We start from the raw sequence: 12,867 nt of genomic DNA on the forward strand, positions 1-12,867 counted from the left end.
TTGGTCAAAATGGAACAAAACATATATATATATAGAGAGAGAGAGAGATTCCTAAAGTGAAGTAGTGGCTGTTACACTTTGATAATTTGCTCCAGTCCACATGAAGTGTCAAGTGGGTGAGGTTTGCAGTTTTGTGTGTGTGTTATATATGTGGCTTCTTGGCTGGTTGTGGTGGACCTAGACCTGGGTTCAAATACAATTTTAAAAAAACTTTATATGGGCTTGCCTGTTGCAATGGGCCAATAGACTATTCCCAAAACTGCAAACCTCACCCACTTGACACTCCACGTGGACTGGAGCAAATGATCAGTGTTTGAAAGATTAACCTTAAACTAACCTGTACCCCCGCACATTGACTCCCGGAAACCTCTGTATATAGCCTTGTTATTTGATTGTGTTAATTTGTTTACTTTAGTTTATTTAGTAAATATTTTCTAAACTCTTCTTGAACTGCATTGTTGGTTAAGGGCTTGTAAGTAAGCATTTCACGGTAAGGTCTACAGCTGTTGTATTCGGAGCATGTGACTAATAACATGTATTTGATTTTGCTTTGGGTATTTGAACCCAGTTCTAGTGGACCCAGGGCCAATGCAGTGACGAGGAGGCAGACGGTCGCGGTGGGGGGGTTAACGGTTGTGTTTCGAGTGTCAGGCCATGACCATGCTAATATTCTCTCCTCTTTCTGTTTTTGTCTCTCTCCCTCCCTCCCAGGAGCGAACTTCGTGACGCGTAAGATCAGTCGTTCTGTGGCGAAGATTCACCTGGGCCAGCTGGAGAGCTTTAGTCTGGGTAACCTGGACTCCAAGAGAGACTGGGGCCACGCCAAGGACTACGTAGAGGTAAGACTGGTGGAGACACTCCTACACAGACACACAGCAACAGCATTATGGGGGTAATCATTTGAGGCCGAAATATGTGATCTGCATGAAGCCTCTTGTGATAGCCTGCCAAAATATAAAACAGAGAGAGGGAGGGAATGAGAGCAGGGAGAAGGCTGCTTGCTGTGAGGCCACAGACAGCACTCCACTTTCCCACCACTCACCCATGCCCCAAAAACCCCTGAAACAGAGCATCATTGCTCCCCAAATGGCACTGGGCTCAGGCCAGAAGTAGTGCACTCTGTAGAGAATAGGGTATAATTTGGGATGTAGAAATATTGAGGGAATGTCTGCCTGGTGCTGTGAATGATGACAGAAATGCAGTGTTTGTGTTAACGTAATGGTGCCAGCAGGGAGAGGGGACTGGAGAGATGAAAGGAACAGGAACCATGACCATAACTGGCCGTGTGTGTTGTGAGTGTTAGTGTTACGCACGCCTCTATGAAGAGGGAACGCAACACCCTGCTACAACTAAACTCTCCGTGAAGCGAAAAAGGTATGGACTGTAGGTGCAAGTAAGAATGACAACAGGCAGAATGTGGTACCGTTTACAAGGACTTTATTCCTTTACACGGTAATATGGGGAAAAGGGGCTGGACGGAACCAAAGCGAAGAAAGTAAATCTCAAAGCCCCCCCCTCTCCTATTTTACCTGCCTACCCACTACTTACCTAATTTAGCACCACCTGGTGCCCTAACCAAAATACAAGGGGTGGTCCGCCCAGGTCTTACCTAGTGTGCCTAGACAGCGATTATGCTACGGGTATATGTATGCCCGCGGGCCTCTTGCCTAAACACTCCCAAGGTGCCTTCCCCTTCCCCCCTGGGAACAAATGAAACAGAATATTAAACAATTTCACAAACAAACTAAGAGACAAAGGACATCAAATAAATTCTATCTGAGCAACAAACTCACAAAACATACCAACTCTCAGCAATGAACTCCCAGCAAAATCAAAATCTAGCAAAATCTCTCTCTAGCAAAATCTCTACAATGACCTCCCAGCAAATCTCTCTAGCAAATCTACCTCCAGCAAAATCTCTACAATGACCTCCCAGCAAATCTCTCTAGCAAATCTACCTCCAGCAAAATCTCTACAATGACCTCCCAGCAAATCTCTCTAGCAAATCTACCTCCAGCAAAATCTCTACCTCCAAAAAAATCTTCTACAAAAAAGAGCTCTTCTGAACAGAACACTGGCTTTTATATAGCTTCTGAAGGAATGGGTAATTGGAGACAGCTGTGTCTTGACGAGGGGGCGGGGTCAGCTCTCCAATTAGCCCTGGAGTCGACCAATCAGCTGCTTGAGGGATTTCAGGAAGCCATTTCCTGAAATAAACACATGCAAATACACAAACTACAACACATAATCTGGGGAACGTAACAGTTAGCAATAGGTTAGTGCAGCATGTGTGTTTGTCTCTTTCTTTATGAAGATGCAAAGCTTGGCGTGTTGCCATGTCTGACAGCAAGACTCCTCATGGTGGGGCGGTGACACTGACGAGGACTAGAGAGGGGTGTTTTAACTAGAACGTCTCTGTGGGCCTACCCACTTCTCTGTGGGCCTACCCAGATGCTTTTTTGGCGTCAGTCGATGTGTCAGTCATCACAAGAGGATCATAGTCCCTCCATAGATCAGTCATATCCCATGTGTTTACAGAGAAAGGAGATCCAACACTGTTCTTTGGTTCCTATCTGACCTCTTTGTTCACATTTACCATAGAACTGTGTTTTTAACTTTACCTTTATTTAACTAGGCAAGTCAGTTAATAATTCTTATTTTCAATGACAGTCTAGGAACAGTGGGTTAACTGCCTGTTCAGGGGCAGAACGACAGATTTGTACCTTGTCAGCTCGGGGGTTTGAACTTGCAACCTTCCGGCTACTAGTCCAACGCTCTAACCACTAGGCTACCCTGCCTAGTGAGGAGTGTAACCAACGGTTATGGATGAAGACTGTCATGAAAATAGAATAACGGTCATAGTCGTAAAAAGAGAACGTGATCATTTTGATTTTTATTGGTGTGTAACAAACAGCTGACTGAAGATGCGACTGCTGGGTATTCTTGTGGTTTAGTGTAACATGGACTCTTAACAAGGACTATGCCTCTACTGCCATTCATTCTAATTAGACTGGTTTGGATTATTCCCTGACCAATATGGCTGCCATTTTCAACCCATTCTGGAACCTTGAGAGTCTATGACATAGCCCATCAAGTAATTTAATATGATCTCTATGATAATAGAGATAAAACATAGAAAAGTACATTTTCCATTCATTTACTTTATTTAAATATGAGCTATCCTGGAAACCCAGTGACTGGTTCTGATTGAAGAGGTCTAGTCAGTCTAGTATTTGCATGTATAGGGTGAAACTACTCGTTGTATGTCTGTGTGTGCGCGTGCTTGTGTTTGTGTGTGTCTACCCGCCGCCTGTCCGGACACCCTGGTTTGAGACACTCCAGGTTTCCTGTGGGAACGTCAGCATTCCAGGTCTGGTGAATCACTCACCTCTACGCCATGCCGCTCCTGTGTTGGAAAGCCGGATTTTCGGGAAGTCAAACAGAACAGAAGCCGGGCCGAGGGACTGAGGAAAACTGTGGTGGAGAGGGGGGGATATTGGGAGGAGAGGGGGGATATTGGGAGGAGAGGGGGATGGAGGAGAACAGACGAGTGTTTGTAGGACTTTATACATTATGTATTCCCTGCTGAAAGTTATATTCCACCCTGCTAAATAACATGCACACTCACACCATATACACCTCTTTCACATCTCACAACTCCCTCTCTCCCTCTCTCTCTCTCCCCTCTTTCTCTCTCTCTCCCCTCCCCCCCCCCTCTCTCTCTCTGTCTCTCTCTCTATCTCTCTCTCCCTCTCCCCCTCTCTCTCTCCTCTCTCTCTCTCTCTCTCTCGCTCTCTCTCTCTCTGTCTCTCTGTCTCTCTCTCCCCTCTCTCTCCCCTCTCTCTCTCTCTCTCCCTCTCTCTCTCCCCCTCTCTCTCCCCCCTCTCTCTCTCCCCTCTCTCTCTCCCCCCCCTCTCTCTCTCCCCCTCTCTCTCCCCCCTCTCTCCCCCCCTCTCTCTCTCCCCCACCTCTCTCCCCCCCACTCTCCCCCTGCTCTCCCCCCCTCTCTCCCCCCACCTCTCTCTCCCCCACCTCGCTCTCCCCCCCCTCTCGCTCTCCCCCCCCTCTCCCCCACTCTTGCTCTCCCCCCTCTCTCTCTCCCCCCTCTCTCTCCCCCACTCTTGCTCTCTCCCCCTCTCGCTCTCTCTCTCTCGTTCTCTCTCGTTCTCTCTCTCGTTCTCTCTCTCTCTCTTTCTCTCGTTCTCTCTCTCTCTCCCCCTCTCTCTCACTCTTTCTCTCTTGCCCCTCTCTCTCTCTCCCCCTCTCTCTCCCCTCTCTCTCTTTTCTCTCTCTCTCTCTCTCTCTCTCTCTCTCTCTCTCTCTCTCTCTCTCTCTCTCTCTCTCTCTCTCTCTCTCTTTCTCTCTCCCCCTCTCTCTCTCTCTCTTTCTCTCTCCCCCTCTCGCTCTCTCTCCCCCTCTCTCTCTTTCTCTCTTTCTCTCTCTCCCCTCTCTCTCTTTCTCTTTCTCTCTCCCCCCTCTCTCTCTTTCTCTCTCCCCCTCGCTCTCCCCCCCCTCTCTCTCTCTCTCTCTCTCTCTCTCTTTCACTCTCTCTGTTTCTGAGTCACTAAGAACACGCATTAAAAGGACATAGTGATGTCTTTTGTCCCTGGTGTCAGCCGTACATTACCATGGCGAAGTCGAACAACAGTTGAAGTTTAAACAAAGTCGTGTTCTCCACTGTGGGCGTCTCTCTCTCTCTCTCTTCTCCCCCTCCCTCCCTCAAACTCTCCACCCAGGAGGAACAGTGAAATTGCCTCTAATAGTGTGTGGATGAATTTGTGGTGTCAGAAGGGGTGTGCAATGTGTCTGCACTAACAGCGTCTGAAGCCCTGTGGTCGAGTGTTAGCTCACCAGCCATATCCAGCGTCTCACGCACTCTCACACACACACACACACACACACACACACACACACACACACACACACACACACACACACACACACACACACACACACACACACACAGCCCTGAATGGATCATTTAAGGGATGGGTCTATGACTGGTCTTTTGTGTGGCCGACTCCTTTCTTTTTCTTGTTTTACTTTGTTTTTATTGTAGGAACACAAAGAAAGTACAAATAAAGTCAAATAAAAGAACAACAAAAAAGATCTGTCAGTTAGTCATATCATATTAGTTACATTGACATCTTTGAATTACACTTTTTCCCAGTATTCCTGACTTCTCTCCTGTTGAGTTGTTAAAGCAAAGGTCATACTCTCCATGTGGTGTATTTCTTCTACAATGTCTATCCATTATGTCACTGTGGGAGGGTCTTTTTGTAGCCATTTCCTAGTGATAGCCTTTTTACTGGCTGCCAGTAGGACCTTCAAGAGGTACTTTTCTCTGTTGTGTAAGTTATCAGGTATTTCACCCACGTACAAAAAAAATGAATGTTTGTTCTATGTCAAATCCCATTATTTTTCCAATGTTAGATCTTATTTCTCCCCAGTAAGTTTCGATTGCGGGGCAAGTCCAAAAGATATGAGAGTGGTCCGCCCTCAATAGACCGCATTCTCTCCAACAAGGGTGTAGTGAGCCCATCTGTTTTGATTTCAGTTTAGGTGTTATGAAGAAACCTATAACATTCTTCCAACAGAATTCTCTCCATGACCTTGAGTTGGTGGAGCTTTGTTGAGTCTCTAATATGTTCAACCATGTTTCATCAGTTATTTCAATGTTAATTTCCTCCCATTTCTTTTTAATATAGTTTGTAGAATGTTTCTTTGAGGATTGAATACCCAAGTAGAGATTTGAAATAGTTTGTTTGTTACTCCTTAAGTTGTATGCATGGGTGAATACTTGGATTCATTTTGGAGGTGCTCGGGGGTCAGTCACTTTTATCTCCCTTAAGAAATAGTGTCGAACTTGTAGGTATTTGTAAAAATCTTGTTTATCCAAGCCATGTTTTTTACTTAGGTCCTGGAAGTTATCTAGGTCCTGATCCCTTATAATTGTACTGAATGATGTGATGCCTTTCTGCGTCCATTGTTTTAAGCCTGCTGTCCTGAGTTGCAGGGATGAAGCTGGGGTCGTATGTGGGCCAACTCAGCAGTTTGATCTCTCTATTGAAATTATTTAGCTTAATTACCCTAAACCAGGTCTTCAGAGAGAAATTAATCCACTGATTTTGTCTATTGTATATTTCTTTTACCATGTCCTTATTTCCCAAAACTGACTGTATGGGTATCTCTGTCAAAGTAGTCTCCATGTCTTTCCATGTGGATTTGGATTCTGAATTGCACCAACACACCAGAGGTCTCAATTGGGCTGACACATAATAATCTTTTAGGCTTGGTAAGGCGATACCCCCACAGTTTTTTGGTAACTGTAATGTTGTACAGTGGGGCAAAAAAGTATTTAGTCAGCCACCAATTGTGCAAGTTCTCCCACTTAAAAATATGAGAGAGGCCTGTAATTTTCATCATAGGTACACTTCAACTATGACAGACAAAATGAGAAAAACAAATATCCAGAAAATCACATTGTAGGATTTTTAATGAATTTATTTGCAAATTATGGTGGAAAATAGGTATTTAAAAAAATATATATATTTCACCTTTATTTAACCAGGTAGGCAAGTTGAGAACAAGTTCTCATTTACAATTGCGACCTGGCCAAGATAAAGCAAAGCAGTTCGACAGATACGACACAGAGTTACACATGGAGTAAAACAAACATACAGTCAATAATACAGTATAAACAAGTCTATATACGATGTGAGCAAATGAGGTGAGAAGGGCAAGTAAAACACTGGAATGGTAGATTTGCAATGGAAGAATGTGCAAAGTAGAAATAAAAATAATGGGGTGCAAAGGAGCAAAATAAATAAATAAAATACAGTAGGGAAAGAGGTAGTTGTTTGGGCTAAATTATAGGTGGGCTATGTACATGTGCAGTAATCTGTGAGCTGCTCTAAGTATTTGGTCAATAACAAAAGTTTGACCATTTTCTTGAGTTTCTCGTGTTCAGGTGTGGATAAGTGAGTTTCCTGCCAGAATAGTATGTCACCGCCCTCCCGTTTCATCTTTGCTATGACCTTACTTCTCTTGATGGCACTCCCCAGTCTGTTTACATTGAGACTGATGACCTTACTTCTCTTGATGTCACTCCCCAGTCCGTTTACATTGAGACTGATGACCTTACTTCTCTTGATGGCACTCCCCAGTCGGTTTACATTGAGACTGATGACCTTACTTCTCTTGATGGCACTCCCCAGTCCGTTTACATTGAGACTGATGACCTTACTTCTCTTGATGGCACTCCCCAGTCCGTTTACATTGAGACTGATGACCTTACTTCTCTTGATGGCACTCCCCAGTCCGTTTACATTGAGACTGATGACCTTACTTCTCTTGATGGCACTCCCCAGTCCGTTTACATTGAGACTGATGACCTTACTTCTCTTGATGTCACTCCCCAGTCCGTTTACATTGAGACTGATGACCTTACTTCTCTTGATGTCACTCCCCAGTCCGTTTACATTGAGACTGATGACCTTACTTCTCTTGATGGCACTCCCCAGTCTGTTTACATTGAGACTGATGACCTTACTTCTCTTGATGTCACTCCCCAGTCCGTTTACATTGAGACTTATGACCTTACTTCTCTTGATGGCACTCCCCAGTCGGTTTACATTGAGACTGATGACCTTACTTCTCTTGATGTCACTCCCCAGTCCGTTTACATTGAGACTGATGACCTTACTTCTCTTGATGGCACTCCCCAGTCGGTTTACATTGAGACTTATGACCTTAAATTCCCCATGATGCATCGATATAAACAAAAAACCTGTGCACCATGTCTGCCATGAACCTAAAAATGAATGACAAATCAATAACGATAATAAAGTAAACCAAAGTTGGAAAATACTTTGGTATTTGGACTCACATGTCAGAGGACTGTCTCTTGCCTATGGGGTTTGAGGGGATGAGCCTGTCTGCAGGAGGGGCCCCTCGCTCAGTTATGAAAATGTGTGACGTAGTCACAAACAAGACCTGGTGGAACCGAAAATAATAAGGGCGCCTATTTCGTCGCTTATACACATAATTACAAGTGAAAACTATATCGGTCATGCATGCATATCATTAATTCTCCCATTGATATGCCCTTCTGTCACCCCGTTGTCAATGTGTCATTAATCCTTAGCTAATATGTATGTTATTAATGTGACACTACTTAGTGTGTTCATAAAGAACACTTACTTTGGGCTACTCACCCTTGTTCAGCATTGTGGGGAAATAGGGGAGATATTTTACCTATTTTCTGCACCCTCTACTACGTTATAAATGTTGTTTTGATGTGAGAAACCTTCGAGTTCTGTCACTTTTGCCTGTAGTGTGTGTTGGCTTTTCAGTGACTGTACAAGTATTTCCTTGACTGCGGAGTTCCATGTGTCCGTTTCCTCAATGTGCTGTTCTGTGTCCCCCATTCTTGTAGATATGCTGTGAAGTTCCATGTGTCCGTTTCCTCAATGTGCTGTTCTGTGTCCCCCATTCTTGTAGATATGCTGTGAAGTTCCATTTGTCCGTTTCCTCAATGTGCTGTTCTGTGTCCCCCATTCTTGTAGATATGCTGTGAAGTTCCATTTGTCCGTTTCCTCAATGTGCTGTTCTGTGTCCCCCATTCTTGTAGATATGCTGTGAAGTTCCATTTGTCCGTTTCCTCAATGTGCTGTTCTGTGTCCCCCATTCTTGTAGATATGCTGTGAAGTTCTCATTTGTCCGTTTCCTCAATGTGCTGTTCTGTGTCCCCCATTCTTGTAGATATGCTGTGAAGTTCCATTTGTCCGTTTCCTCAATGTGCTGTTCTGTGTCCCCCATTCTGTAGTATGCTGTGAAGTTCCATTTGTCCGTTTCCTCAATGTGCTGTTCTGTGTCCCCCATTCTTGTAGATATGCTGTGAAGTTCTCATTTGTCCGTTTCCTCAATGTGCTGTTCTGTGTCCCCCATTCTTGTAGATATGCTGTGAAGTTCCATTTGTCCGTTTCCTCAATGTGCTGTTCTGTGTCCCCCATTCTTGTAGATATGCTGTGAAGTTCTCATTTGTCCGTTTCCTCAATGTGCTGTTCTGTGTCCCCCATTCTTGTAGATATGCTGTGAAGTTCTCACGTGTCCGTTTCCTCAATGTGCTGTTCTGTGTCCCCCATTCTTGTAGATATGCTGTGAAGTTCCATTTGTTTTCTTCCAGTTTCTGGTTAATGTCCTTCTTGAATTCATTTAGTTATTTTCTTACATCTTCTCGAAGTTCCTCTCGTAAGCCTGTGAGCACCTCGCGCAATTCCTCCTTCATCACCTCACGAAATGAGGGTTCTTTTGCTGCTGCTATCTTATTTGCGCTAGCATTAGCCATCTCGAGTTCATCGACGATTATATCTTCTGCTGTCTTGTTATGGGCTGTTGTTGTGGCTCCGCGACCTTTTCCTATTTTACCCTTTTCCATTTTGCGTAAGGGCCAGCACCCAGTCCCCAGTGGTTTCCCTCACTGACTCTGAGGCGATACTACTGCTTCTGCTGCTGTTGTGGGCTAGAGGGGTGAAACTAGCATGTTCCCTGACCTGTTTGTGCTGTCTTGCAAACTCCACTGTAATGCCAAACGACCATAGGAGTTGTCTATACCGCACAAAGAGCTCTGGGACCAGGCTAGTTTGGAACTGTTGCGAGATGAGTGTAGCCTAGCCTCTATCTTGCCCCCTCCCTGAAAACCCCTGACACCTTGAGGCATTCTTTTTTGTACTGTGTCTGCAGTGGGTGTGGTGTGGCAGTAGAGTTTGAGGACTGTGTGTGTGTGTGTGGCAGGACTGTGTGTGTGTGTGTGTGTGTGTGTGTGTGTGTGTGTGTGTGTGTGTGTGGCAGGACGTGTGTGTGTGTGCAGGACTGTGTGTGTGTGTGGCAGGACTGTGTGTGTGTGTGTGGCAGGACTGTGTGTGTGTGTGGCAGGACTGTGTGTGTGGCAGGACTGTGTGTGTGTGGCAGGACAGTGTGTGTGTTTGGCAGGACTGTGTGTGTGTGTGGCAGGACTGTGTGTGTGTGGCAGGACTGTGTGTGTGTGGCAGGACTGTGTGTGTGTGTGTGTGTGTATGTGTGTGTGTGTGTGTGGCAGGACTGTGTGTGCGTGTGTGGCAGTACTGTGTCTGCATGTGTGGCAGGACTGTGTGTGTGGCAGGACTGTGTGTGTGTGTGGCAGGACTGTGTGTGTGTGTGGCAGGACTGTGTGTGTGTGTGGCAGGACAGTGTGTGGCTTTCAGGCGTCATGGAGGATACAGGACAGCCTGTCATTATTCACCTTTGTCTTTTTTTCTCTGAGCAGCTGCCTCTATGCAGTAATGGTTACAGATGAGGCTAATGAGCTGATCAGGCCCAATCACAGATGATTAATGAGGGCAGCCGGCCATTCATCACACATTTTTGGCAGCCAGGTGACAGCGGGGACGTGGCCAGCAGAGTAGACCGGGTAGGGTACAGTAACTCCTGTTCTGTTCCAGCAGGCATCATGCCAACCACAGACCCTACTATATATTCTCAGTGCAGCCCCATGGTGGGACAGAAGGGAACTGCAGCTCTTGCTCGGTACCCCATTCTCCATGCTATAGAGACAGTATTTTGGTGTGTGTGTGCACTTGCCTATGTATGTCTGTAAGCATGTGTGAGGCAGTGTGTAAAGCATTCTGTGGTGGTTTGGGGGGCTCAGTAAATACCTTCACTTTGACTGTAACACTTTTATAAACACAGCTGGACTGGTAAAGAGGGGATGGGGGAACTGGTGGGGGGGTTCATCCCATGGGCCTCTGCACCAGGCTTAGCACCCCTATCCACCACTCACCCCCCTCTATGCCCTGGCATAGGCTAATCATACCAGCATGCATGATATCATTTAATACTGTACTTCAGGATTTTGGCAATGAGGCCTTTTATCTACTTCCCCAGGGGCGGCAGGGTAGCCTAGTGGTTAGAGCGTTGGACTAGTAACCGGAAGGTTGCAAGTTCAAATCCCCGAGCTGACAAGGTACAAATCTGTCGTTCTGCCCCTGAACAGGCACCCACTGTTAACCCACTGTTCATAGGCCGTCATTGAAAATAAGAATTTGTTCTTAACTGACTTGCCTAGTTAAATTAAGGTAAATAATTCAGATGAACTCATAGATACCATTTATGTCTCTGTGAGCAGTTTGAATGAAGTTGCTAACTTGCACTAGCATAATTGCTAATCTCTCTGGGATATGTGGGACGCTAGCATCCCACCTGGCAAAAAGCCAGGGAAAATGCAGAGCACCAAATTCAAATAAATTACGATAAAATCAAACTTTCATTAAATCACACATGCAAGATAGCAAATTAAAGCTACACTTGTTGTGAATCGGGCCAAACATCTCTCTGTAAACAAAGAGAGACCCTCGTTCAAGATGGCCGTACTTCTTTATTACACAACCTCAACCAATTTCTAAAGACTGTTGACATCCAGTGGAAGCGATAGGAACTGCAAGAAGGTCCCTTAGAAATCTGGATTCCCAATGAAAACCCATTGAAAAGCGAGTGCCCTCAAAAAAAAAAAAACGGAATAATTTGTCCTCTGGGTTTCTCCTGCTAAATAAGTTCTGTTATACTCACGGACATGATTCAAACAGTTTTAGAAACTTCAGTGTTTTCTATCCAAATCTACTAATAATATGCATATCTTATCTTCTGGGGATGAGTAGCAGGCAGTTGAATTTGGGCATGCATTTCATCCGGACGTGAAAATACTGCCCGCTGTCACCAAGAAGCTAACTAGTGTTAGCACAATGACTGGAAGTCTATGGTATCTTCTAGCATGCTTGCAGATACCCTGGACACAGATAGAACAATGAGACAGATATTTCACCGGATGTATAAACGTGAACTATCCGCTTGGCGTTTCCACTCACTACCAAATATGGTGGTGAGAGGATGCCCAGTGGCCGCGATATGGATTTTGGTCGACATTTGATCTCAATAAAGTTCTCTGTTTCCAAAACTATAATCTCTTACGAACAGAGTGGGCTAAGTTTTGTAGACTTTACCCTTTGTCAAAGTTTTTAATAATGGTGTTTAGGAGTGCAATGGCAAAATTAGTTATTGGACATATGCACATCACAGTGTAGGCGTTCCCTAATGGAAATATGCAAATACATGCTAGAACTCGCTAATAGGCTCTCGCTAGCTCGTGCTTGGCTTCCCACCTCCTCCTCGTTCTGCCCAGTAGGAGTCATTTGCTCCCCTTGGAAACGACAGGCTATGGTCTGTCTTGGGTTAGTTAAAAAAAATCTTTGCTATAGACTTCCAGTGCCAATGCTAGTTAGCATTGGCTTGCGGAACTACCTTTAACTTTCGTCATACTGGATGCAGAGACCTAAAAAGGTATCTAACTCTGGAGAAGTAGAGAAATGGTCTCATTGCCAAAATCTTTAAGTATCCCTTTAACCTGTGGCCTAAGCAGCAGCTCAATAAAGCAGGGTCTGCCCCTGTGGCTCAGGGCAATACAAACACACACTGAATCCCCACCTCCAATCCTCAACTACCCCCTAACTGACCAAAACACACTGAATCCCCATCTCCAATCCTCAACTATCCCTTAACTGACCAAAACACACTGAATCCCCACCTCCAATCCTCAACTACCCCCTAACTGACCAAAACACTCACTCACAACAACACCTAATCAGATAAGACATGTTTTAGCAGCTCAGTCATTACATGTCTGACACACACAAAAAATCCAAGATGGCGTAGCAGTCAGACGTCTTGTCCTGTCGTGTCCCTTGTATATATTGTTTTTTACATATTTTTCTTCGCATATCTTTTAAAATATTTTGCTAAACCTCAACATCTAAATACTCTCCTGCAACCCGCCTC

The 12,867-nt window shown here is 45.0% G+C and overlaps 1 protein-coding gene across 2 annotated transcripts in view; it reads left to right on the forward strand.

Moving 5' to 3' along the window:
- gmds (GDP-mannose 4,6-dehydratase) overlaps window positions 1-12,867 on the forward strand; it is a 353,013-nt gene that overhangs the window by 95,806 nt on the left and 244,340 nt on the right. For both annotated transcript variants that reach the window (XM_042322321.1, XM_042322322.1), the window contains one exon: window positions 712-839. In XM_042322321.1, the coding sequence (XP_042178255.1) occupies window positions 712-839 (128 nt within the window). The remainder of the gene's footprint in view (window positions 1-711; window positions 840-12,867) is intronic.

The sequence above is a fragment of the Oncorhynchus tshawytscha genome, linkage group LG05, assembly GCF_018296145.1.
Source record: "Oncorhynchus tshawytscha isolate Ot180627B linkage group LG05, Otsh_v2.0, whole genome shotgun sequence".
Lineage (NCBI taxonomy): Eukaryota > Metazoa > Chordata > Actinopteri > Salmoniformes > Salmonidae > Oncorhynchus > Oncorhynchus tshawytscha.